At 41.0% G+C, this 26,784-nt stretch overlaps 2 protein-coding genes across 2 annotated transcripts in view; both read right to left on the minus strand.

Annotated features, from left to right (window-relative positions):
- The window catches only part of Eogt (EGF domain specific O-linked N-acetylglucosamine transferase), a 37,713-nt gene extending 23,041 nt beyond the window's left edge, over window positions 1-14,672 (minus strand). The window contains exons 1-7 of the mRNA XM_005364922.3: window positions 14,602-14,672; window positions 13,788-14,013; window positions 11,460-11,683; window positions 10,152-10,252; window positions 9,174-9,282; window positions 2,235-2,329; window positions 1,411-1,515 (exon numbers count right to left, since the gene is read on the minus strand). Of these exons, the coding sequence (XP_005364979.1) occupies window positions 1,411-1,515; window positions 2,235-2,329; window positions 9,174-9,282; window positions 10,152-10,252; window positions 11,460-11,669 (620 nt within the window). The 5' untranslated portion in view covers window positions 11,670-11,683; window positions 13,788-14,013; window positions 14,602-14,672. The remainder of the gene's footprint in view (window positions 1-1,410; window positions 1,516-2,234; window positions 2,330-9,173; window positions 9,283-10,151; window positions 10,253-11,459; window positions 11,684-13,787; window positions 14,014-14,601) is intronic.
- Window positions 14,673-17,769: 3,097 nt separating this feature from the next.
- Tmf1 (TATA element modulatory factor 1) overlaps window positions 17,770-26,784 on the minus strand; it is a 26,517-nt gene continuing 17,502 nt past the window's right edge. The window contains exons 11-17 of the mRNA XM_005364923.2: window positions 25,340-25,532; window positions 24,483-24,552; window positions 24,186-24,278; window positions 22,517-22,618; window positions 22,114-22,266; window positions 21,022-21,147; window positions 17,770-20,036 (exon numbers count right to left, since the gene is read on the minus strand). Coding sequence (XP_005364980.1) covers window positions 19,893-20,036; window positions 21,022-21,147; window positions 22,114-22,266; window positions 22,517-22,618; window positions 24,186-24,278; window positions 24,483-24,552; window positions 25,340-25,532 — 881 coding nt within the window. The 3' untranslated portion in view covers window positions 17,770-19,892. The remainder of the gene's footprint in view (window positions 20,037-21,021; window positions 21,148-22,113; window positions 22,267-22,516; window positions 22,619-24,185; window positions 24,279-24,482; window positions 24,553-25,339; window positions 25,533-26,784) is intronic.

Raw genomic sequence — 26,784 nt, forward strand, 5'->3', positions numbered from 1 at the left:
CCCCACCCCCGAATATGGTCATAGCTTAATGGCTCACTTCTAACCCACAGAACACAGTAGCATGTCCCTGCTGAGTGAGGTTACATAATACTGCAGCTTCCACCATTGAGCATATACACTCATGCTCTGGAGGAAGCTGGCTGCCATGCTGTGAGTGAGTAGCACTAGTAAAAAGACCCCACAGAGTGAAAACTGAATCCTTCAGTCCATAGCTAGACAGAAATCCAGGCTCTGAGAACAGCCTGGGTGAGCTTGGAAGTCAAGTTTTCAGGCCTAGCAGGGCCTAGATGGCAATAAGCCCGCCCAACAGCTTGTCTGCTGCCTCATGAGGCCCTGCTGAGCTGCTCCCACTCTGACATCAGAACAAGGTGAGATACTAAACGTCATCCGCTTTATTTCAGGGTAATTTATAACAGCAATAAATAATTAATAGCAATGCTCTAGAGTATAGTTTAGATTAATGTGTTACTCAGCAATAAATAATACAATTATACCCTGATGAACTAAAATATAGAATCAGACATCAGAATAAACTGGAATGAAAATGCCTTGTAGAATGGAAGAAGCATCTATTTGTAACAATCTGCTCATTCCCTAGAAAAATTTTACAGCAAACTGACAGCTACCATATAAAGATAGATTAGATTATTATTATTCCTAATATTTTGCTCACCTGAGAAACTAACTTTACATAAGAGTAGCCCATATGATCATATGGGAAGTGCATGAGCTTTTGTGGATGACAGAGAATTCTGCATCCTAACGTGGGTGGTGGTCACATGTCTCTAGACATAGGATATAAATTGTCTAAAGTACACTTGTGTAAAAAATAAGTGCACTTGGCAGCACAGGAGAAGCCCATATACGTGTGGTTAGTAAGGCTGTATCAATGACAATTTCCTGCCTTGGTAACTTTGCTGAGCTTACAGGAGGCATTATCACTCCAGGAAGCTGGAGCAGCAGTACAATGGGAACTCCTGCACCATGTTTACACTCCCATGAGCTCAAAATCTCATCACTGATGGTAAAAGCTGGGGCAGCATCTGGCTTCAGAGAGTGGAAGGTGGGAGTGCCCAGTGCCTAAAATGCTCTGCTTTTTAAGTTGAACAAAAGTTACATGGGTGGATTCACTTTTTCATTAACCAAACTGTACAAAATTAATTTTTCTTTCATTTACAAACAGCAAACTCTACAGCTGCTTTTTAAAATTTCATGAACACACACACACACACACACACATATATATATATATATAAAGGGATTGATTCATCTGCCCCTGTCATTCCTTAGAAGCTTATGCCTGCACAAATTAGGTAACCTTTTCCATTTCAGAGTGCCTTCCAAAATCTAAAAATGCCAAACAAACATAATACTTTAGAGACATATTTTTAGAGAACAAAATCATGTTACCAAGACTGCAGAGGGCTTTTGCGCTGACCTTCAGACAGCAACGCATGCCTGTCCAGTTTACAGTGTCCACCAACTTCACCACCCTGGAGAAAATCTTCCTTGAATCTAGTGAGTGTTAAAAAAAAAAAAAAGAGCCGGAAAAATTTCTCATTACTCAAGTTGCTGGGTTCGAACTAATTTTCTAACAACCTTTTCAACAGATAAAAGATTTATTTATTTTTATTTTATATATGGAGGTTTCGCCTGCATGTAAGTCTGGTGTACACAGAGGCCAGAAGAGAGGGCATCATATGCCCCAGAACAAGAATTAGGTTAGATGGGAGCCACCACATGGGTGCCAAACAAACCCAGATCCTCTGCAAGAATAGCCAGTGCTCTTAACAGTTGAGCCATCTCTCCAGTCTCTGGATTTATTTTATTTTAATTTGAAATAGTGTCTCATTGTAACCTAGAATGACTCACTATGTGGCCAAAGAGGACCATGAACTTCTTGATCCTCCTGCCTCCACCTTCTGAAGGCTAGGATGGCAAGCATGAGTCACCATGCCTTGCATATACAAGTGCACTACCAGAGCCCCCTTTGGAAAGTAACTTACAAGCATATGCTGTATAAATGACCTTATTTATTTACTATAAGGAACTCAGTATACCCATGACCCAAGTGGGCAGTGTGATCATTAGGAAAAGGGCCTGGGTCACCTATTTCTCACCTATTTCCTAACCCTTCAACTGTTTTACTACAAAACAAACCCAAGACACAGCCCTGCACCTGGGAGTATTTCATAATGCCCTCAGCTTTGATTGTAGCCACACTACCTAAGTACCTGTCTTGAGTCCTCTTGATGTTTCTTAAGTCCAGGTACAGGCCAGTAGCTCTGCAATACTGAAGGTGCCGGGAACAAACCAGACTTGAATCACCCTGAAATACAATTGAGATGAGAACAGTCAGTTGGAAACAGGATTAGCACTGTGAGACTTCACTGGGCTGCCCATGCTTTTGCATCATGTGTGACCCCACTGCAGAGGGAATTCTCCACTGCTTCTAGGCTGTCTTCTTCTTTCCTCCAGTCTGGTCAAGGGTACTTCTGCTGTGGGATAATGTTCTTTATACTGTAAAGATTTGTCATTTATATTGTTTTAATAAATGCTGATCAGCCAGTAGCCAGGCAGGAAGTATAGGTGACCAGACTAGGAGAATTCTGGGAAGAGGAAAGGCAGAGGTGAGTCACCAGACAGATGCAGAGGAAGTAAGATGAGAGCCGGGCGGGATGAAAAGCAGGCCCGCAGCTCATACAACAAAATGGCGCCCAGACGTGTGGACAACTGAATCCACTGAAAGCCCTAGAAAGCTTGGGAAAGAGTAAAGCATGTTTTCTTGGTAGCAACAATTTCTCGGGTCTACTCTGCTTGCTAGAGGCAAGCAAGCGCTCTCATCTAAGAGAGGCTTCCTGACTCAGCTTTAGCTGCAAAACCCTGCAGCTCATTAAGAGGTCCTGCCACGAAACACTTAAACGGTGTTGACGAAAAGCTGAACGCAAGCTTTTCGGTTTTCAGCCGTAGCAGGAAAAAAGCTGCGCCATTTAAAACTGCCGGCTTTCTGGGTCGTCCTGCTAGGGCAAACTGACTGTTTGAGGCAGGAGGGCCGTCTACAGAGAGAGGACTTGAATGTTGTCTGTTACAGCTAGCTTGCTGGCAGGGACCTTGAAACACCATAGAGTTGTGGCTATAAACATGGCTACAGCCTGTATCTCCTCCATGAGGCTGGAAAGCTAAGGAATGGGCTGGATCCAGCTGTCAAAGCCACGGCTTTAGTCCTACTGATATTGCTTGGTAAATTAAAGACTCATGTGGTCAGAAAAAGAGAGATATATAGTAAAGAGAGATTAAAAAACAAAGAAAATGTTTAAATAATTTACAGTGTGTTAAAAATTTATGCAGGCTGAAAGTTAAAGTTCTTAAAGTAAAAAAAAAAGGAAGAAAGAGAGAAGTTGTGTGTGGTAGTACACGCCTTTAATCCCAACACTTGGGAGGCAGAGGGAGATTGACCTCTGTGACTTCAAGTTGTGGTAGCACACGCCTTTAATCCCAATGCCTGGGAAGCAGAGACAGGTGGATCTCTGAGAGTTCAAGGACAGCCTGGTCTTCAGAGTTATTCCAGGACAAAGATATACAGAGAATATAAAATAAAAGTAAAAATAAACAAAATAGAGGTTAAAATAAAGCCACACAAAGATGGAAAATACAATGAGAATCTTGATACTATATGCTATTATGCTCTGTTTGAATTGTCTGATGCTGAGAAAAGAGCAACAGCTGCTAGAAGATGTTTATAAATGCTGCTGAACTAATCCAACATAGATATCTTGAAAATGCCTTGACTTTGAAATTTGGATCTAACGACATGATGCTTTGGAAAGGAGTTTCTTATTTTGTTTTCACAGAGGGTGAGAGTCTGTGGATTGCTTCTATTCCAATATGGTATGATGGACCACGCCCTCCTGAAGGGTTACTGTGAACACCTTCAGAAAATTGCTTCGCTCAACTGCCAACTGAGATGAAACTAGCACACAGGTTATACCATGAAAGACCTAATTAATGACGCCCCCATTCAGCAGGAAGCAGTTTGGAGAGAAAAGACTGCGCACATGTTCCCAAATATTGTTTATAAATGTTCTTTTACATTTAAAGGGGGATATGATATAGGTATGAGTAATTTGCATTAGTATAGATTTTGCTTTAAAGATAGCTATATGTATATGTATTTCTGATCTTGATTAAGGTATTGTGATTGTATAGTTCACTTAAAAATGTAATGTATATAGGTTGTTAATGGATAATCAATAATAGTCAAGCTTGTAGTCATGTTAGTTAAGATTTTCTAGATGTACATAGATGTATTTTAGATAGGTATTCTTCATATTTTTCAAAGATTATAGAATATGGCATTTTAAATGTTTTAATAACTTAGGACTTTTCATGACAATGAGATACTCTGCTCCTGGCAGCACCAATCTACTTCAAGAAGAAGATGGGCATCAAAGAGGCACCTTATGGAGTTGGTTAGCCATTTGGGCAAGAAACTGCTCTTGCCTGGACTGTTGCATAAACTGAACACAAAGAACCCACAGAGAGAGGACTGCTGAACTTCCCTAAAGGTGAGATGATCTTTCAGGGTTCCTGATTCATGAAGGAGTCTGCAAGACATTCTGCAGGACACAACAGATAGTGACTGAACTGACTTTGAAATTTCCTGCTTCGTGGAAATGTCTGCTGGAAACTATGGGACTGTAGGCTGAAGATGGATGCCCCAACAATGCAGAGGAACTTGGGTGACTGTCCAAGATGTCTCTGTGATTTCTAGAGTTTTGTAAGTTGCTTACTTCTCATTTACTTAGGTAATATTATATCCTTCTGGAGTCTTTGATGGAGTTAAAGAATATATAGATAGGGCTGGAGAGATGGCTCAGAGGTTAAGAGCACTGACTGCTCTTCCAGAGGTCCTGAGTTCAATTCCCAGCAACCACATGGTGGCTCACAGCCATCTGTAATGAGATCTGCTGCCCTCTTCTGGGCAGCAGGCATACAGATAGACAGAACATTGTATACATAATAAATAAATAAGTCTTTAAAAAAAAGAATATATAGATAGTTATAGCTTTCCTTAGTTATGAAAAAAGATAAAATAGATGTAAATATTGTAATTTTTACTTGATAACTGTTTTGTTACATGTAATTTTGCTATGTTAAAGTTAAAGCCTTTCCTTTTTGTTTAAACAGAAAAAGGGAAAATGATGGAGGAAGGTCATTGGCTAAGTAATAAAGAAACTGCTTGGCCTCATAGGTTAAAACATAGGTGGGAGGAGTAAACAGAACAGAATGCAGGGAGGAAGAGGAAGTGAGCTCAGAGGCCATGCTCCCCTCTCCCGGGCAGACGCCATGAAGCAAGTTGCCAGGTCAGACATGCTGAATCTTTCCTGGTAAGACTGATGCTACATAGATTATTAGAGATGGGTTGATCGGGATATGAGAATTAGCCTGTAAGGGCTAGAGTTAATGGGCCAAGCAGTGTTTAAAAGAATACAATTTGTGTGTTATTATTTCTGGTGTAAAGCTAGCCATGCGGGAGCCGGGCAGGATGAAAAGCAGGCCCTCAGCTCATACAACAGATGAAAATGCCTTACTGAGAAAAGGTACCAAGTAACATGGCTAAACATTGATAAAAATTTAAGTTGTAAGAGTTAGTTAGTAATAAGCCTAAGCAATAGGCCAAACAATGTATAATTAGTATAAGCCTCTATGTGCTTATTTGGGACTAAATTTCTGCTCTGGGCTTCATTTATGGATTGAATGCCATTTAACTGTTTTCCCTAAAACTTCTAGTGAAAGGGGGGCCTGAAGTTCACCCTGTTTAGTGTTTGTGAATCCAGTCTCTAAAAGATCACAATGAACTGAATGCTTGCATCCCTGAAAAATTCATGGTGAAACCCTAACTCTTGCATGGAGAGGTGGCTCGAGGGGTAAAGGTGCTTACAGCCAAAGCCTGATGACCTGAGCTGTTCCCTAGAGAAAGGAAGAGAAAATCACCATGGCGGAAGTAGAGAACCAACTCCTGCATGGTGTCTCCCGACCTCCACATGCCATATAAACACACATGCTAAATAAATAAATAAATGTGAAGATAAAGCAATCATCAGTCCACCCCAGTTATCAATGTGATGGTAGTAGGTGGTGGATATTTCTGAGGTTATGAGCGGGAGTTATCACAGATATTTCATGCCTGCTCTGGTCTGAATCTAAAATGACCCCCACAGACTCAGTGCTTGAACCTCTCGTTGCTGTTTGGGAAAATTGTGGCACCTATAGGAGATGAAGATTTGCTGGATGAATGGGGCACTGGGACACACCTGGAGACTTGATAGCCCTGTCCACACCCTCTCCCTGCTCCCTGAAAGCTGACGCAATGTGATGAGATAGATGTCTCTTGTTCCTGCACCCAGACCTTCCCAGCTGTGATGAACTGAATCCCCTCACACAGTGAGCCAGAATCAGCTGGCTTGCTTCTTGTCGATTATTTTTAGTTGCAGTAACAGGAAGAGTCACTACGAGATCCTTCAAAAGGAGACTACAGAGAGTGCCCTTCCTCTTTCCACCCCATAGTGACCCAAAGACAGGCAGCTGTCTGCAGTCTGGAGGAAGGCTGGCACCTTGGTTGTGGGCCTCCAGTCTCCACTCTTCCAGTCTTTGGTACTTTGGTACTTTTGGTACTTTGGTACTTTGTCAGAGCATCCCAAAAAAAATGCAAGTGTCACCTGCTGATTGCATAGTGCACACCAAGGCAAACGCATGTCCAGGAAAGCTCTGCACAAGCCACCATGAGACAACTATGCAAGGAGAACTCAGACCTCCTCCCCTGGCCTTCCCATGGGAGCAGCTAGACCGAAGCCAAATGTAGATGCCTGTGGCTATGACTCCCAACTCTTGCCTTCATTCCCTTTGGTACAGTTGACAAAATCTCTGAAGATGAAACCCTCTAGTAGCACTACAGCACATATATTCAGGTGTGTGTGTATGTGTGTGCGTGTGTGTAGGTCATGTCCCCTTGCACATACTTGCTGAGGGGCCAGAGGCAGACACAGCGTGTCCTGCACTATCATTCTCTGCTCTGTACCCTTGAGACAGGTCTTTCACTAAACCTGGAGTGAGGCTGCCATCCAACAAGCTCCCAGCAATCCTCCTGTCTCTGCACCCCACAATGCTAGGGTTACAGACATCTGCATGGCCATATCCAGGTTACTTGGGGTGGATGCTGGGGATGTCAACTCAGGTACTCAGCCAGAGCCTGTGTTGAGACTTCTTATATACAAAAGTTTACTCTATCCCTACTGCATGCTACAAGGTTAGCATGGCTTTAAGGCTGAGGAACAGACTTCTATTTCAGATTGGGGACCTTGCCCAAGAGTCAGGATCTGAACTCTGTAGTCAAAGACCTATTTTCATATCTACTACTTAAAACCACTTCCTGGCTGTGCTGGAGTGTGATGATGAGAAACATACACACACAAGCATGCGCGTGCATGTACATACACACACACGCACACACACGTGTGCATATGTGCCTTTCAATTCTAAATATATAGTTACATAATTCTACAAGACAGCTGTGAAGCCTTGGAGAAGCTGCTTACTTCCTCTGAGAGACCTGTTTGTCATTCTAGAAAAGTGACATCAATCTATCTGCCCTGCTGTAATAACTATGCCAGTCAAACTGAAATACACACAAGACTAAACAAATACAGACCAGTAATGGTCCAGCCATGGTGTCTGTCCCAGACAACTAACAAACAATCTGTAAAGATAAGATCTGTCAGTTTTTCTTCTTTGGCTCATGTTGGGGGGAGGTCTAAATCTAAAACTATTTTAACTGCCTCAAAATATAACTCTCTGATACAGAAGTGAAAAGGGTGGGCCTTTTAGAGAAAACAAAGTGACCTCTTTGGGAACAGTGAGCACAACTCTGAGCTGGGTGTGGCGGCAGTGCTGCCACCATCCTGCCAGCAATGAAGACATTCCTTCTCTTCTTGTGCAACACAGAGTATTGAAACAATAGTCCCCAAGGAATTGGAATTTCCTCAGGAATTTCATGTCTGGAGAAGGAAAGGGTTGTAACCTGGTGCCAGTCTGGGAGAGGGGGAAGGGGTTGGGGGAAACGGGGGAGGGGTGAAGAAGCGGGAGTGGGGGGGACAGGTGGGTGGGCAGGGGCAGTAACTTTCTCCTAGAGAGAGATTGCCCTAGTTTCCACCCTGCAAGGAAAGATTGAGGCCAACACAACAGTGGGGCAGTGACCAGCAGGACCACACTGTTACTGCGCCTGCTCCATGACACATGCCTGCTGCCCTCTACTGGGCTGTGTGTGGTGGGTTGTTGTAGATATTGTTTTAAGGTGTGTTCATTTTGTTTGTTTATGCTGCATTTGTCTGACTCTGTGAAGCTGTGATTCGTTGTCTAAAACATCTGATGGTCTAAGAAAGCACTGAACAACCACTAGCGAGGCAGGAGAGAAGTATAAATACAAGGAGAAACACGGAGAAGAGAAAGAAAAGAGGAAGAGTCAGGGGTTAGCTACCCAGCCAGCCATGGAGTAAGAGTGAAAATAAGATATAGAGAAGTAAGAAGGAAAAAAAAAAAAAAAAACAGAGGAAAAGGGGTAGTCGAGATAATTTAAGAAAAACTGGCTAGAAATGAGCCACGCTAAGGCCGGGCATTTGTAATTAAGAATAAACCTCCGTGTATGTGATTGATTTGGGAGCTGGGTGTTGCCCCTCTCCCCTGCAAAAGCCAAAAGAGGAAAAAGAAAAAAAGCAAAGAATAAAGGAAAACCAACAACTACAGGGGGCATTATGGAGAAAGTCACTAAACCACTTTATTGCCCTTCCTTTCCCAGTGTGACCGCACGGAATAAACCTCCTTTCTCTGCCTTTCACCAGTCCTTGCCTGTTTTCATTCTCTAGACGATGAGTGGAGTGGGTCCAGCTTGTTCCGGCTGCTCAGGGCCCAGGCTCTGACTGTAACAACTCCACCTCTAGTTTCTGCCTATGAGTCCGGTACCAAGGACAGACTAGAAAGACTGTGGGCCTAGGGCCAACCTCGGCTACACAGAGAAGCTATATTAGTGGGCCATCTTGTTCTTACATTACAAGCGAAACAATAAAACAAATAATAAACAGTTAAATTAAGCAAGCTTACTCAAGCAGCTGGACACTCACTGTTCTCTCTGGCTGACAGAGCATGCGTATCTCCTCCAGTCGCTCTCGGGCATAGCCAAAGTCAGCTTGCTTCCAGAACAGGTCTGCTGCTGACTCCAGAGTGTCTGTCCTATTAGCAAAGAAAGAGATCTCAGGGCTTTGTTTAAGTTTTATTTTATGTGTATTAGTATTTTGCCTGTATGCATGTATGTGCTCCTGTGCGCATGCCTGATGTCTACAGAGATAAGGAGAGCGCATCAGATCCCCTGAAACTGGAGCTATAGATGGCTGTAAGCACCATGTAGGATCTAGGAACTGAGCCCAGGGCCTCTACAACGAGCAGCAAGTGCTCTTAACTGCTACGTCATCTTTCCACCCCCATCTCATCCACTTTCTTTTTTCTGGTCTTGAATTTTCTTTCTATCAATTGAATTGTTAGAAGTCTATTTGTACCTTATTTTTTAAAGTAAGCCATCACAGTTCCCCCTGTTCCCCTTAAAATTATCACCATGTACATAAAGATACCGAACAAATTATTCACAGACTATTCCTTTATAATAAAAAGGCACAACAGAAATCTATGAAGTTGGGGTCATAGTCTGGTCTGGAACTAAACATAGTTTAGTCTGGAACTAAAGAAAATAAAGTGTTATTTACCATGTTGCCTTTGCCCAACTCATTACCTATGTGCTTAGGATTACTAATTATATTTGACTTCCTCTTGGGCATAGTTAGCTATTCTTTCACAATCTGTAAGATGCTTCCCGTTCATCTTCTTAGCATATACAGGGGGGAGGTTCTAATGCCAATGTAGTTTCTCCCTCTGACAGAAGAAATAACAGCTATTTCTCTCACTGTGAGATGGATTGAATTCATGACCTGGGACCTGGGTAAGTAAATTAACATCTTCAGGAATTACTATGTGCCAGAGAGTCTAACATGCACTTCAAAGAACACAGACTCAGACGGGAGGAGAGGATTCCAAATAAGGAGACTTACCATCCCATGTCGACGTAGCTGCAAACAGGGTAACCAAATCTAAACTCTGGTTTGCAGAATTTTTCATAACCCCAGCAGTAGTTTAGATTTCCTAGATGTTTCTAGAACATAAAATGTGTACCTTTAGAATTATCTCCAAACCTCTGATGGTGAGAAGTGACTTTCGGCCTTTCTTGACAGAATGTTTCCCACTTACATTCATATACATATATAATATGTATGTATACACACACACACACACACACACACACACACATATGCAACATTCTGAGATGGGCAGAATCTCCGCAATTGTCCTTACTCTCTCCTCCATAACTGCTCCATAACCAAAGCCCAGGCTCTAGTTAGACTACCAAAGACAACCTGAATTAGAATTTCCTGAGTGATCTTAAGGGACTGTCTTCTTTCTTTCTCTGAAACAAACTGATTCTATATTCAGTCACTAGAAGGGGTGGGGGAGCAAAAACAAAAACAAAAAAATCCCATATCCTTTGGCATTTCTGTTGCTAAAGGAGTCCGTGAAAAGGATGGCTTGGCGACTTCCCTCATCCATCAAGAGCAGCAGGAACAGCACAAGGTCAGAGCTCTCCAGCCCTGGAGGCCAGTGCTGTTCTGCAAGGCCCAAGAGCCATGCTGGTCGGATTCCATGTGCTTCCTGTGCCAGCACCATGGGAAAGGAAGTGTCCTACAATGCCCTGCTTTGATCTCTAAAGCCTCCGGAGACATCTTAATGGGTTCTGAGCCCTTTCCAAGCTCACAGGATCTCACTTATTTGGAGCCGAGGTAGAGGTGTGACTTCTGAAAGGAAGGGCTAAGAAGCTAGCTGCCTAAGTAAAGAGAGGGACGGTGTGACATTCTTTACTTTGGCAAAATGTTCTTTTCTTCCTGAAATCTAAAGCGCTTCGTTTTTCTGAATATGAAGATGGATTTAGCTGCCTGTTAATTTTCACTGTGATATTGATGCTGAATTTCTTTCTTGTGAGTGGGATGTAGTTTTAACATCATTTGCATCCCTTAGGAATAGTACACGAAATGAGAACAGTGATTGAGTCACGGCGAAAGCTAGAAGCCCAGCTTTTGCTGTGAGTTACGAAACAGAATAACGAGCCAGGCAAAACTGCATCTCTGTACGAATGAGAGCAAGGTAGGAATGCAAGAAAGCATAGGTATAAAAATGCCATCATGAAACACGTTGCTTTGTATGCTAAACTTGAAAATTAACCTAAAAATACAAAAGAGTAAATGAAAAAGAAAGCTAAAAATAGCATGCTGACCATGAGAAAATGAATGAGGAGAAATAAGACCTACCTTATATGGACAACGGGAATCCTCCTTGCAGACAGAGGCAATATGCCTGTTGTTGTGCAAGAAGAAGGGAATGTGCTTCTCTGGGAGGCGGAGGCTGGAGTAGTCATACAGTGCTTTGCCTGGCACACTGCCAGCCTCAGAATGAGCCTCATCTTGGCCACTCAGTGGGACTTCATGAAGCAATACTCCAAAGACAAGCAGCATTAACATAGCAACCTGCAGACCTAGAGACACAGTTGAAAACACCATCACTAATGGCGATGGCAGTCACAGACGGCTGTGACTAAGAAAGCCTCTTTAGATAGGTGGGGTGGGACACACAGTTAATCCCAACACATCGGCAGAGGTAGAAGGATGTCTGTGAGTTCAAAGCCAGCCAGGTTCATTTCACCTTTTAGGATATGAAGTTGGGAGGCTGTTGGGAGCAAATATATTTGAAATGCATTGTATGTGTGTGTGAAATTCATACACACAAAAGAAATTTAAAATAGCACCTTGTTTAAAATTTTCAAATCCCCCTTTAGGGTTGGACGTATAGCTCAGTCGCAGAGTGATTGCCTAGCATGTACAAGGCCCTGGGTTCAACCCCCAGTTCCACACAGTAAATAAATAAATCCCCTAGAAACACTAAATGGCTAAGCACGATTACTATACACTTCACTATGTCAACAAATCAAGTTTCTTTCTACATCAAATATTTATCAAGCACTTGCTACATGTTGAGCACTGTGCTAGGAGCAAGGTGCACAAATGGGAAATATATCCCACCCCAACTTGGCACATTTCAGGGTTGATTACTCAGAGAGACCCCAGAACTCTTCTGTGTACATTAGTGAACAGTGGCCTCTCTTCCTCACATCCCCTTGGGTGCCCAGGAAAAAGAACCACAGATGGCTGTGATCTTGCAGCGCCAACCCTGCCTAGTCTGAACCATCTCCCCTGCCAAAGAAACCCAGGTGCCTAGATATTCCATCATTAAAGCTGTGGACAAGGCTCAGCCACCCAGTGCCTCTCCGAGACTCACGTTTGTTAGGCACACGCTAAAGTTTGTGGGGTCCCCCCAACCCCCGTCAATTGTCTACTGTCAGTTTCTCTCACAAACTAGCCATTATCAGATTTCAGAAAAAAAGAATTCACTTCAGATCTCCCTATACAGGTCTAAACAAAGCATTAACACTATGAAAAAGGACAACGGCCAAGAATTTGCTGGATTTCTGTTCACCCACCCAGGACAGACCCTATCTCTCAAGTCAGTTTCTCCTATATGTCCCTGACAAACTCACACCATTCTACCCCTTTTACTGGCAGCAAGGCTTCTTTTTCCCTATGTGTCTCTTCCAAGATAACTGATCACACCCTGGGCCAGTCCACAGTAAAGTGGACTTATATCCTTTACCTGGATATAAGGACAACGCAACATTTTAAAATCAGATTTCACTGACTATTATACACAGGCTGCTCTGTTGATCCTGGGAGCAAGGCCTTTGAGGGCTTGAGCAGTAACGAAAGGGTTCTTACTTTGGGAGCCACCCCTTGTAAACACAAATGAAAACTTTTAGTTGGAACTTCGATCTAACAGCAAATTACTAGCGATTTTGTAAAATTTATAAATGCATATTGGTAGAAATAATAAGTCCTTAACAATGAAAATACGTAACTCTTTAATCCTTGGAACCACCCAGAAGCTGCTGATGTTTTGGATAGCTTAAAACCCGAAAGAAATGAAGCACACTCCTTAGAAGCTTGTCACAAGAGACCTTTTTCAGTGCTGTTTTAACAGAGAGGAACAACTAAGAGAGAAAATTAACCAGAAAGCCCTCAGCCAGAGACCCTGGCTCAGGATGCTTGATCTTCCTTATTGAATGAATACCAAATCTCTCAAAGCAAAGTCGCAGAAGGGCACTGAGGACCTGGACACAGTAACTCACAGAGCAGAGGCTAGTGATGAGCCTGAAGAAGGTTGCTCACTCCACACCGACATCACTCAGTACAGAACAACTGGGCAATTAGCAGAGAAAACATTCCTAGCACCAAAGTCTGTTTGCGGTTCTCAGGGCCGTAATCCTGCTCTCTGATTCCCAGGGCTACCTGGGCCAGTGCCAATCTCAGGATCATAGTGAGCTACCCAGTCCTTGGACTCACCCTTTCGCTCATAAAGGTACGGATATGACTAAGTGCTGAATTTCGGCTATCCAAATCCACTGCCCGGCAATGAGTTCTACAGGTTAGCTGAACTCAGCCATTCGCGGAGAAATGTAATCCTTGGCCATGGGGGAAAATCTAAAGAGGCAGACCAGACAGTTGACTTTTGCAAGGGAGGGCACGTACCCACTTGCACACGCTGAGTGATGGTGGCTGTGGAGCATGAAAGTACAACCTCGGGGCCTGGCAGAAAGACTTCCTGGAGTTGAGTCCTCTCGCAAGACTTGGCAGGGATGAGTGGATGCCCAGTTCCAGCAAATGGAAGCTTTAGTAGGTGAGGCTACTGCGTCCTTTCCCACAGAACTGCCGAGCACGTTCCACTCGTGTATGGCTGGATTGGATTTCCACAGGCCTAAAAGGAGAGGCAGAAAAAGGTAAAAATCTGAACAGCGTGAAAGGGGAGACCTGGGGTTACCACCAGAGACAACCACATGAGTGGCTTTGGGCAAAGCTGGGCAGAGGAGCCAGCGGTGGTCAGATCAAAAGTGCATCTGGCTCTCAAAGACACCAGTCCCAAGGTAGGTGAGCGAGCAGCCGGTGCTCAAACAGAAATTGGCTGCCTGAGGCGCGCCGAGGTGGTTATTCCCCGGCTGTCTCCGGAAAGTCAACCCCTCCCTGGTGTGAAGGGGTCGGCCTCCTAGGTCCTGCAGCAGCCAGCCCTAGCCCGAGCTGCTTGGGAAACCGAACTGTCCCGGCAGGGCGGGCGGGCTCGAATTCCAGGTGTGTAGAGGGGAAGATCTGGAGAGTGACTCCGCCCCAGCATGGGGATCTGGGCAACAGGGCAGGCCTGGCCAGACGTCGCCCTTGCCCGCGGCCACCAGCAGGCTCCAGGGGGGTGAGCTGAAGACCGCTGATCGGGATCGAGGCCCCGGTATCCGGCTGCGGGCTTGCGGAGGTGCAGGCGCTGGCGGGGAGCAGGCGAAAACGGAGTGAGGCCCACCTGCAGCTGGGTTGTGAAGAAGCAGCGGCTGCTCCCAAGCAGCAAGGCGTCACCGCCGGCGGCCGTGCACCGGAAACCTCGGGCGTCCAAACCGGGCCAGGGGGCGCCCGGGAGCAGCTGCGACACCTTGGCCTGGGGCTCCAGGGCGGACCGGAGTGACCCAGGCCACACCCGGCGGCCAGATTGTCTGGAGGGCTCTGTTGGCCACCCATCAGCTAAGGTTACCGAAACTAGTAGGACCAGCAGCTTATCCACCTCAGACGCGGGACACGCGCCTACATTCCCTCAGACTCGGGACACCATCTCTCCAAATGTAGGACACCCGCCTACATCTCCCCAAATGCGGGACACTCAGCTACAAATCTGTGGCAGTTCCACCAGGCAGGTCACTAGCACCGAAGAGCAGGCGCTGTTACATGTCACCTACGGTTGGAGTTTTACTGCTTTTTCCTCCTGAGTCGTTGCCTTGATTTTCAAATGAAACTGAATGTAGCGGCACACTGTCTGGTGGGTATTGAAGATGCGGGAGATCCCACGGAGTTTTACTTGTCCGTTAACTGCCTACGTTCAAAGGCTACTCTAATTTTTATGATTTTGCTATTTCATGATTATTTCTATTCTGGTTGCTTCTTTATGTGGTCATGATCATTTGCATGTGAATCTCCCATTCTTTTCTGCTCCTGGCACCTTGCAGTTAAAGCATGTCTTCTGGAACGTGGTAGAGACAACCATTAAGTCTGATTCAGGACTTGCCATGAGGGGTACTAGGACTTGAACTCAAAGCTACTAATTCACACTAGCAAGCATCATGACTTCACCTCGTTTTAGTAAAGGCAACTGAACCCGGACCTTGTGCATTTTACTGTAGCGGTGACTTTGGGAAATGTTCCTTTCAGTCTATTATTGCGTCAGGAAATGCAACTTTTCTGTTAGTAAATGCAAAACAAACGAGTATACTCATTTTAAACCAACTTTAAATGAGCTTCTTTTGAAGTGCAATAATACACAATTAAAAACACATTGCAGTAGGTGAAAGGCTTCTAAACAGATTAGTCTAAGATAAACTAATCAAACTGGTAAGCCATCTACTTGGTGCTCTTTTTGATACCAACATACTGAGCAGTCATTGAGAGTTGTAGGAAACAAGTTATGGGAATTTAAAAATGAAACTGAGTTCTGTATGAACTGTTAGCAGCCATTCTCAATTTCCTCAAAATAAATCACAAAATTTTAATTTTTGACTCTCTTCAAACTGATATTAACATAAACTCAAATGTCACCACGAGAAAACTGGAAAAGTGAGTGACTAAGCTAGCTGTGCTGTGTTAACTTCCAGTTACCACAACAAACCCCAAATAATAAAATTAGAAGGGGCTGAAGAGATGGCTCAGAGGTTAAGAGCATTGCCTGCTCTTCCAAAGGTCCTGAGTTCAATTCCCAGCAACCACATGGTGGCTCACAACCATCTGTAATGAGGTCTGGTGCCCTCTTCTGGCCTGCAGGCACACACAGACAGACGATTGTATACATAATAAATAAATAGATATTTTTAAAAAAATTAAAAAAAAATAAAATTAAAAGATTTGTTTTTTTATAGCGTAGTTCAAGTGTTACTTCCAGGACCATAGAGATGGCTCAGGGTACTTGCCGCACAATGAAGGAGAGAACAAAATCCAGCACTAAGTGCAACAAGGAATTCATGGTGTCTGTACACTACACATCACTGCGTGGAAAAGGAACCTATCACTTACCTGAGAGGTACAGCACAAGCACGAATTACTACTCCACAGGTGAGAGAATATTTCAAATGTTTACTCAAAGGAAGGAATATTGGCATACAAGGACAAGTGATTTTGGAAGAAAATTTAAAAAAATATAGAGCATTCCTTGAAAACTGAAATGAACCTAGATTCTCCCCAGCTGCTACATACAACACAAAGGAACCACCTCAAACACTTCCAAACACAAATTGCACCTCCTTAGTGTGAGCTACCTTCAAGACTGGAAGAATTAAAACAAACAAAAAGAACTTAGACTGTTCTCAGCAAATGGCACCATGCGATGTGCCGAGCTGAAGTGGGTACAAGGGTGTCTCTGATGCTGCATGTCCCACCACACAGGTCTGAGCAAAGAAGCACCTCTCTGAATTATATTAAAGTGAAATACATGAGCAGACTTCCAAATCCTTATTTAAATCAGATTCATGCTTATTTATATTACCTTTCGTGTGGAACTAAAATAATATCAGTCTGTATTTTAAATCATATTTTAGCCCTTTACAAAATATGTAGATAACTTTTTTAAGTTTCAAACTGACTAAAGGTAAAGAAAATTGGAACAGCTTTTTTTTTTAATGAAAATGAGAAATGATTCCCAAGAACATATATGTATATAATATTGAACAAATAGTAGTAAAAATAAGACATTTTCACTCATTCCTCTTTAATCTGGGGACTTTCTTTTAAATACTACAAATCATGTGCTTTTTAATAAGCACTCAAATAAAACTTTCAATTAGTTAAATAATTGAAAAATAGGGTAAATACATTTACTATAAAAACTCAAATTCCAGTAAGTAAAAAATCATCCAGACTTAGACTATTCTGAATTGTAATATTATGTATTTGATACATGCTAAATGCCATAGAGTGATCTCAAGAGAGGCCAAACAGCAGCAGTCTCTCCACCCAGCCTCCCAGAGGCACGAGTATCTGATACCCCAAGTTGTCCGTGCCTCTTTCACTCTTAATTCCTACAATCTTTCTTGTTTCTCAAGAATGGAAGCATATAACTACAAACTATTTTATGCACTAAAATATTCTACTAACATATGACTAGAGAATTTTCAATAATATACAAGCTAATAAGTTTAATGAGAGAGCAACCAATATTTAATAAATATTCGGCCACCTACTGGATTATCAGGAAATTTATTCAGTACCCCTTATCAACTTGAAGTATATTGAAAGGTCTAAATATATACTAGTCAAAATAAAAGCAGTATGAATACCAGCGATTAATTTGTAGGTGAAGCAGACAATATGGTAGATATAAATGGTTGTATGTCATTTTACAAATAAGTTGAAAACACTTTAAGATTTTAAGTGTAGCTGATTTTATTAGTAAGGACCAAAAAAAAAAATTTAATGTTGATACTGTAACATTTAGAGTTTAATATAGGAAATTTTAATTTCAAAATCTTTTCTCTGCCACATTTTTAAACTATTTGTTTAAAAACTATTTCATATTTCCCAAACTACCAGTTTCAAATGCTTGCCAAGAATTTTGAAATTGAGGTTTATTGTCTCTTCTAACTGTACATTTTTTATTGCTTCAAGATTTGTCATCCTGCCCTTGAATATTAAAAGTTGATTTTCTTCTTGTTGTTTTTGTGGTTGTTGTTGTTTGGTTTCTTTGCGACATGGCCTCAATGTGTAGCCCAAGCTGTCCTAGAACAGAGATCCACCTGCCTCTGCCTTCCAAGAGTTGGGATTAAAGGCCACCACCACCCAGAGTAAACATTTTAAAGCTGGAAAAAAATTAAGAGGTGGCTTCCTACCACAATACAGAAACTTAGTTGTATGACCATGACTTTCACCAAAAGGACATTTATTCATGCTACAAACCATAGATATCCAATGACAGAAACACTGTGTAGAACAAAAGGAACAAAAATAAGGCCAATTTAAATCAACCCCCAAACTCTCCATTCTGCAAGATGGCTGCTCACAGTCATGTTCTGAAGTACTGTTTAAAATGTAAATAAAACTTACAGTTTTTATTTGAAATCCTACCTTCTCATTGCAGGGAAGACAATTTTAAGACCCTCACTGAACACCTGAAATAGTAGAAGCTACCAACCTCCAGTAAGATAGCCAACAGTGATGTTCACCCTTTCATTAAATGGAAGAACTCCTGGCTAACCTTTGACATCTTCACAGTGGGGCCACTACAGAGGCTTACCTGAACACAAGCACTTCTAAACCATGACAGTAGACATGAGGTGTCAATAGCTCAGTGACTAACAAGGAGGTGTGGCTGTGCTGAACAAATGCCAGCAGGCCACTCTGAACAGCATACACTCTGTACTTATAAACTCTGTAATTTCCATGTATCTTTGACTTATTGTTGACCATAGAACCACAAAAAGCAAAAGAACAGATAAAGAAGGGCTATAATAAAAGCAGTTAAATAATTTTCAGTAATAAAATTAAAATATTTTACAGGTCTAAAACACAACCTGATTAACTTTTAAACAAAGTTACATTTGGAAAAGGGCAGAACTATGTTCTAAAGCTATTCTATACTACTTTTTGTTAATTTTTTGCTTGTTGAAGCTTCAAGAAAAACATGTTGAACTACACAAAATTATAAAATCTCCAATTTAAATGTACTCCTATAACATTTCTGGTTTGCTATGGAGATTCTGTTTTAAAACATTCATTTTTAATGTCCCAAAATACAACTGTATAAAATTAAGCAAGTAGTTTTTAAAAAGTAAATTGACTAAATTTTGAGTAAAATTTGTCAATGATTTTTATGTTAGATTCATTTCACAGTGTAGTAAAATACTTCAAAATTACCTGCTACTAATGCTATCTATCAGAATTTACTGCAAGCAAAATTTCCCACTATCCAATTATGCCTAGTTAATATTAAATATTTATAACTTTCTTTGGATAAGTACCAAAAAAGGATCTACATTTGTTCCCACTCATTGTGGAAGCCACATGGAATAACTTTTCAAAATGGAAATATTTTTAAGCTTAAACCACTCTTTAAATTTTAGTCATGTCAGGGTGACTTCTGCTTATGATTTAGTCACAGGGTGATAACCTTCCACCTGAACGCTCCAAACACTTTCAAGAAATATGTTGAAGATCTCAGTGTGAAAGACTTCAAAGTTTCAATGTTAACATTACTCTGTAAGTCTCTCAATATGTACAAACACATATAAATTATAGATACAATTAATTATATATCCACAATAATATGAAGACAGCAATCTCCTTTCCTAGCTGTACTGCTAGATAAAGTAATAACTCTCTGTGCTGTTCAAGGCACAAAAAAAAGCCTTAAAAAATTTAAAGAATAGTTTCAAAAATAAAATTCAAATATTGCACAAAATAATTTAACTGTAAATATAACTACATACTATAAAAGAATTTTTTAAAAAGTTTTTTACACTCTACAGCAAATTCCATTTTCTAACTCTATAAAAGAATTTATTGGAAGTCTGCATTTATATATTAAGTGTTTACATTCAGTTTGATGGGTACGAATTTCACAAGTTAACTGAGCCTTTGTCTTAGAAGCTCATCTATTTGAGTTTTATACATATTTTTTACATCTTCAAGATCCAGGCGAAGTTCCTCTGCTTCTTCTGCCTTTTCTCCATACATCTGCAGAATAGTGTTATATCTTTGATCCAAATCCTAAAAAATATGTTTATAATCTTTTAATGATCATACAAATATCTAGTTGTTACAAGTCAATAGAAAAAAATCATAAGTTGAACAAAATATTATTTTTAAAAAGATTAAACTTACCTTTTAATAAATTAAACTTATACCAAGTCTACCTAGGAATACAGAGCCAAAAAGAGGAACTTCTTTGGAAACCTCAATGGAGGACGGAGGAGATGGCTCAGTGGGTAAGAGCACTTGCTGAGCAAGCATGAGGAGCTTACTTCTAACAACATTCACATAAAAAAAAAAAAGTCATGTGGCCTGTAACCCTAGAACTAGGAGGCTCACTGGAGCTGGTGGTCAGTCAGCCAGCCTCCCCCAAAACAGCAAGCTCCAGGCTCAATGAGAGTTCTGTCTGAAGGGATAACAAGGGGGAGAGTAACAAAGGGGGGCACCTACTTCTTCTTACGGCCTCCTAGCACACATCCCAGCACATGTGCACACATGTACATACACCACACACACACACACACACACACACACACACACACACACACACACAATCTATAATTCTCTCCAAATATGACTTAATCAGTCTCCTTCCCATTACGTACCCTTGATGAGATTTTTATCTTCATGACTAATTTGGTCAAGTATTGCTTGGCATATATCCACAAGACAAGTCTGCCAAACATTCAATTACGTCACAGTAATGTGATGAAGCAAACACTGAGTCAAATACTATAAAGCATGCAATGCACATGCTTGCTTTAATAAGTACTGGCCACATAAAGTCTTGTTTTCTTTGGCAGTACTAAACATTTGTGAAAACACTTTAGATATGTAACAATATAATAGAGATTCATCTTTAACATTCTCTACTCAACTACTTCCTCCTTAATTTTCAAAAAAATTACCAAGTCGTACATATGCATTTATGTAAACTAAAAACATGATATTTAATAACTGGATTAAAATATCTTAGATGTATTTTTAAGTGAAGAATACTTACTCGTAGCTGAACTCGAAGCTTGGGTATCTCTTTTACTTTCTCCTCCAGTTCATCATTCTGATTTGTTAGCTTAACTAGCTCTTCAGACATTATGGATCGAGTTTTTTCTAGATTGCTAATTTCTAGCTGAGAAATATAACCATAAAATGATTTCAATAAAAACATACCTTGTTTAATGCGCTCACTAACATAAAAATGTTTACTGTGTCATTTTTGAAAAAAAAGATCTATCAACATGTGCTGAACAGTGAGGGAAAGGGGCCCCAACTTTCTTCAGAAGTTATTCATTTATAGAATTACTATGCAAGAAAGAAAGAAATTAAATACAACGATCTGTCTAAAAAAAACGCAACCATGTTTTTCTCTAATCTAAGAAAACAACACACATTTCCATTATTCTAAGTTACTGGAAAAAGCCACAGGAATGAGAACAAACTTCAGTGTTGTTCTCCCAGCTATATAGGTTGTATCACTAAAGCTTTCACTACCATTCAAGAAACTACCCAAGGTTCTCAAGCACAGCACACTGGGCTACATCCACCAATACACATCAACCCACTTTATAATTATTCAAATGGGAAAGGAAGAGGCACTCATTTTGAATGTGTACGTTTAGCATTGAAAACTAAAAAATGCTAATTCTTACTCCATAAGCAATAATTCTTATAGTTCCCTCCTTTTTGTGCTGTTTCTTCTATGTACAGGTCTCTTTCATTTTACTCATTACTTGCACTGAAGAAGTTAAGATAAAGCAAGCGTGCTGGTTCAGCACTTCCTTTTTTTCTTGTTGAGAAAAGATGCTGGGAAGGAGTGGGCTATCCCTGCTCTTAGATGTCCCAGGGCAGGCCAATGGCACAAGGCACCTAGTATTTCCTACGATAGAGCAAATAAATCTGCCTAATCCTGGCAGTCAGTCAGTCAGGAGGCTCACTTGGTTCTAGCTTATATCATTACCATATGTGATACACTTTGGTTTTCTATGTCACCAAGTCATTTTATTTCCCAATGTGCTCAGAATTCAAGTGGAAATGAAGGCTCACTGGGTCCCAGCATCTCATAGGCTTCTGCAGCAGACTTAGTTTTTCCCAATACCTGTAAATGACTAATTTCTCCTTCCTTCAGCTTTAGTTGAGACTGCAGATTTTCAATGATGCTCGATCCTGCTCCCATCCTTACAGCTTCATAGAGATTGCTTCCACTGGCTGACGAAGACATTGGCCCGAATGAATGGTCATGAGACTCATCCTATGCAGTCAAAGAACACAGACCAATATAATACGTCTGTTATCAAGTTCAAATGAAGATCCTGTTCATTCTGGATTTGAAATGTCTATGAGTGTCTGAAAAGCAGAAAATCATCTGTATTTCTTTACTTCAATTAGCACCATATTCTGATGAATGCCCCCAACAATGTCATGGTGACAGCCAGTCTGACACTGCATGTTTCTGTACCATCACTCAAGGTAGAGCTAAGCACGTAAGAACAAGCCCTTACCTGGGATAGGAAAGACGTCTGCAGCCCTGCCATATCTACTCCACTTACAGAGCTCGAGCGTGATATGGTGGGAGTACTAGAAACGGAAAACGGTTTGTGGTCCTTAGGGAGAAAAAAAAATCTGTAAGGTTGAGAAGCAAAAACGAGGGAAGAAAAATTTCTAGAACAAAACAAAGGCATTAAATTTCTCCATAAAATGTTATAAATACAATCCCTCAAAACCAGAAGTCTTGGCAGTATAAAAAGCATTTAAAAATTAAGAGCTGAGCTGGTAAGATGGTTCAGCAGGTAAAGACGCTTGCTGCCAAGCCTGACCTGAGTTCAATCCTAGGACTCATATGGTTATAAAGAGGGAAACAACTCCAGCCTGTTATCCTCTGACCTCCACACATACATCATGGGATGCAGGCACACACACACATACACGCACAAAAAATTATTCAAAAACTCAAAATAAAATACACTTGTAATTAAAATTAAAAGCCTGCATTGCCCCATCTATATTATAACACAATTAGTCAGGTTTATATTTTTAACACAATAAGAAAGCTTTGGTTGAAATGCCTGCAGAAGGTACCTACTTCATATTATATAACATTGTCAATTACCCTTAAACTTGCTGAAATTTCCAACTTACTCATTTTATTTTAGTGTATTAGAAATAAAAAACAACAAAATACATGGGGGCTGGAGAGATGGTTCAGCAGTTAAGAGCACTGGCTCAATTCCTAGCGGGAACATAATGACTCACAATCTTGTTTAGGGACTCTGATGCCCTCTGATGGCTTCCAAGGACACTGCATGCATGTGAAACAGACATACATGCAGACAAACATCCATACCAATAAAATAAAACTAAAATCAAAAACTCTAAATACACTGAAAAGGTAATTTCCATTTTTGTTTACTATTTTAACGTATTATGCTAATTCTCAGTATGTTACAATACTTAAAGTATAGTAAACACTTTTTGTAAAAATTACCTTTAGGAACTAAGGAGGTGGCTTAGTGTGTAAAGCATGGAGACCAGAGTTCAGATCCCTAGAACCCACAGAAAGTCAGGCAAATGTGGTGGCTGCCTGTAATCCCAGCACTCAGGAGGCAGAGACAGGATTCCTGGAGCAAGCTAGCTAGTTAGACTAGCCAGAATCAGCTAGCTCCAGGTTCAGCAACAGACTTGCCTCAATAAAACAAAGTAGAGAATAAATAAAGGAAGACACCCAATGTCAACTTTGGGCCTCCACATGCATGTGGACACAGACACACCTGCACATATACAAATATGCATATACATATTCATGAGCACCAAATACATACACATGCAAAAAATAAATCTTAAAAAAGCAAAACCCTCAGTACGTTTACTAATTACAAAGACAGAACAAGCCAGTTCTATTCTGAAGTTGCCTACGGCGATTTGCTACACTAGTTTCAGTGAGAAACAAAACTCATTTGAAAGTGTAAAAGAATTCAAAGCCAACCACAGACAGGTGGGAATGCACTCAAACTGTTCTACATAGAGCACTGACAGTGCTCCCACAATTAGCAGTAGAGTCATTTTAGACAGGAGGGGGGTGTCTTCAGACGTTAGTACAACTTGACCACAGACCAATGGCTGCCCACAACAGCTTAGCTATACAAATCAACTTAAACCAATACAGTTCAGTACCTTTTCTTTCACTGCTTCTTGAGTGAAAATGGCTTTCTTCCTTTCTTGTTCAACTTTCATTTTTTCCATTTCTAACTGACTGCACAACAGTGTCTAATGGAGAGAGACACAGTTAGGTAGTTTGAGATACTAACCCACGGCATCATGAGTCAACTGCAGAGCTCAGAGTGTCAAATACAAGTCGCCATTTCACCACCAAAGACAAGCTTCCTTATCACCCATTTTATGTCATCAGCAGTTTGTGCCATCCCATGCATCTCTAATGCAAGTCCCGGAGGAGCGAACTAAGAGAAATACCTTTTCTTTCCTTGTCTCTTCAAGTGTTCTTACATATTCATCTTTTAGGTTTTCTAATTCAACCTGGTACCTAGTAAACCAGAGGGAATTAAAACAAAAAAGGGGACAGTACAGACTATTAAAAACTGTCTAAGTTGTAAACTCCAGATACATATTTATAAGTCATTTCATCGCCAGCTCAGCATCAAAGACTTCCCAACTAACTATTTCAGGTCCCTGATACTCCCTCTACCCATCAGCTAAAGCATGAGTGAAAATTCTACTTTTCCCCATTTGTTTTTACCAGTCCTCTGAGATTTAAAATAAGACATTTAAACAGTAATTTTAAGAACCATCATTCCAAGCTCAAATGTGGCAAAAAAAAAAAGCAGGGGTTCTATAGAATGTTTATAGAAACGTTGACACTTCATTTTCACTGAACTACTTTTCTTAACAGTAAATTTTCCTTAGATGTCAAGGGTGAAACACACCTATTAAAACCTTATTATAATTTCAGATGAATGATTTTATACCCTGTGGTTTCAGAAGAATGCAAATACTTATTTAGAGAAACCTGAAGAGTACTATAATAACAACTTCCGTGCACAGTCACTTCTTCCCGCCTCCCTTCTTTTCTGTTGGTAGCATAGATTCTTAATGGGACAATTACTTTCCCTAGAAAAACACAGAAGATAGCATGTAACTTCCAAAGAAGTGCAATGGATCCTAGCACTAGCTTAATGCATATCACTAGGGACCCTGACTGGTATTCACTTTTAATTCTCAATGCAATGAAGCTAAAACCCAAAAAAACATACTTTCCAACAGTGATTTAAAATGTCATGGAACCACAGAGAATACCACACAAATACACTTACCGACTGTTTTCATCTTCCAGTTTTCTTAGTTTATTTTTCCCTGACTCTAGCTGGGCCTGAAGTCTACTGTTTTCCTGTCTTAAGAGAGAATTCTGTGACTCCACCGAAGACATCTGGGTTTTGTTGGCAAGGAGTTCTTCTGTAGCTGCGCGTTCTCTTTCAACGGCTGCAGCCAACAAAGCCTGTGATTCCCCTGATTATGGAGGAAGAAAAATCACACACATAAGTCAGGGAAAGATCAGACACCAGGCTGGTTCTGACTTCACACTTCTAAAGATTCAAATTCCCAGACTAAGACAAGACAACCGTGACAAGCAATCCACACGTTAACATTTTCTCTTCAGAATATGATGTGGGAAGTCCTTCTGTATTTGTTGCTTTTATTGGTTAATGAATAAATCTGTTTCAGCCAAAGGTTTAGCAGAGTACAGCCAAGTGGGAAATCTGAACAGAGATATATAGAGAGATTAGGCAGAGTCAAGGAGACCCAGCTAGCCAGTCACCAAGGAAACAAGACATGTAGAAAAGGAGGTAATGCCATGGCTAGAAATAAACCTGAGTAACAGGCCAAATAGTTTATAATTAATATAAGGCTCAGTGTGCTTCTTTGGGACTGAACGGCTATGGGACCGGGTGGAATAGAAACTTCTGTCTACAAGAATATTTACTTGAAAATAGTTATTCAGTAACAAGGTAGTGAATCAACAAATGGCCCTGGAGCAACTGAAAATGCACAAAACATCATAAATGAAAATTAATTCAAAATGGTTGACAGACACCAAAGAAAATCTTCAAGCTCTTGGGTCAGGCAAAGATTACTTTGACTTGACAACAAAAACATGAGTTACAGAAAGACAAATCAATTAAATGGAGCCCTTCAAAATGTTCAACTTTTGCTCTAGGAGAAGAGATCAATGGGCTAGCTAGGGATATAGCTTAGTTGGTTGCTAACTATGTTGGCATGAGGCCATTTCCAGCCCTGCATAAACCAAAGGTGGTTGCACACCAAGACTTGGTGATAAAGGCAGGAAACCAGGAGTTCAAGGCCATCCTTGGCTACAGAAAGATTGAGGTCAGCCTGGGCTATGAGACCCTGTCTTTTTTCTCTTTTCTAAATAAAAGGACAAAATAAGCTACAAACTGGGAGAAAAAAATAAATGCAAAACACACATGTAGGTTTAGTACTTAGAATATAAATAAAACTCTCAAAAGTGAAAATATAGACAGCTGAGTCAAAAAATGAACAAAGGCTATGAATAGACAGCAGAAAATAAGCACACAAAACCATGTCCAGCATCAATTGTCACTAGGAGAATGGAAGCTAAAATTATGAGATAAAAGACGCCTTTAATCGGGAGGCAGAGGCAGGCGGATCTCTGTGAGTTCGAGACCAGCCTGGTCTACAGAGCTAGTTCCAGGACAGGCTCCAAAGCCACAGAGAAACC

The sequence above is a fragment of the Microtus ochrogaster genome, unplaced genomic scaffold (assembly GCF_000317375.1).
Source record: "Microtus ochrogaster isolate Prairie Vole_2 unplaced genomic scaffold, MicOch1.0 UNK1, whole genome shotgun sequence".
NCBI lineage: Eukaryota > Metazoa > Chordata > Mammalia > Rodentia > Cricetidae > Microtus > Microtus ochrogaster.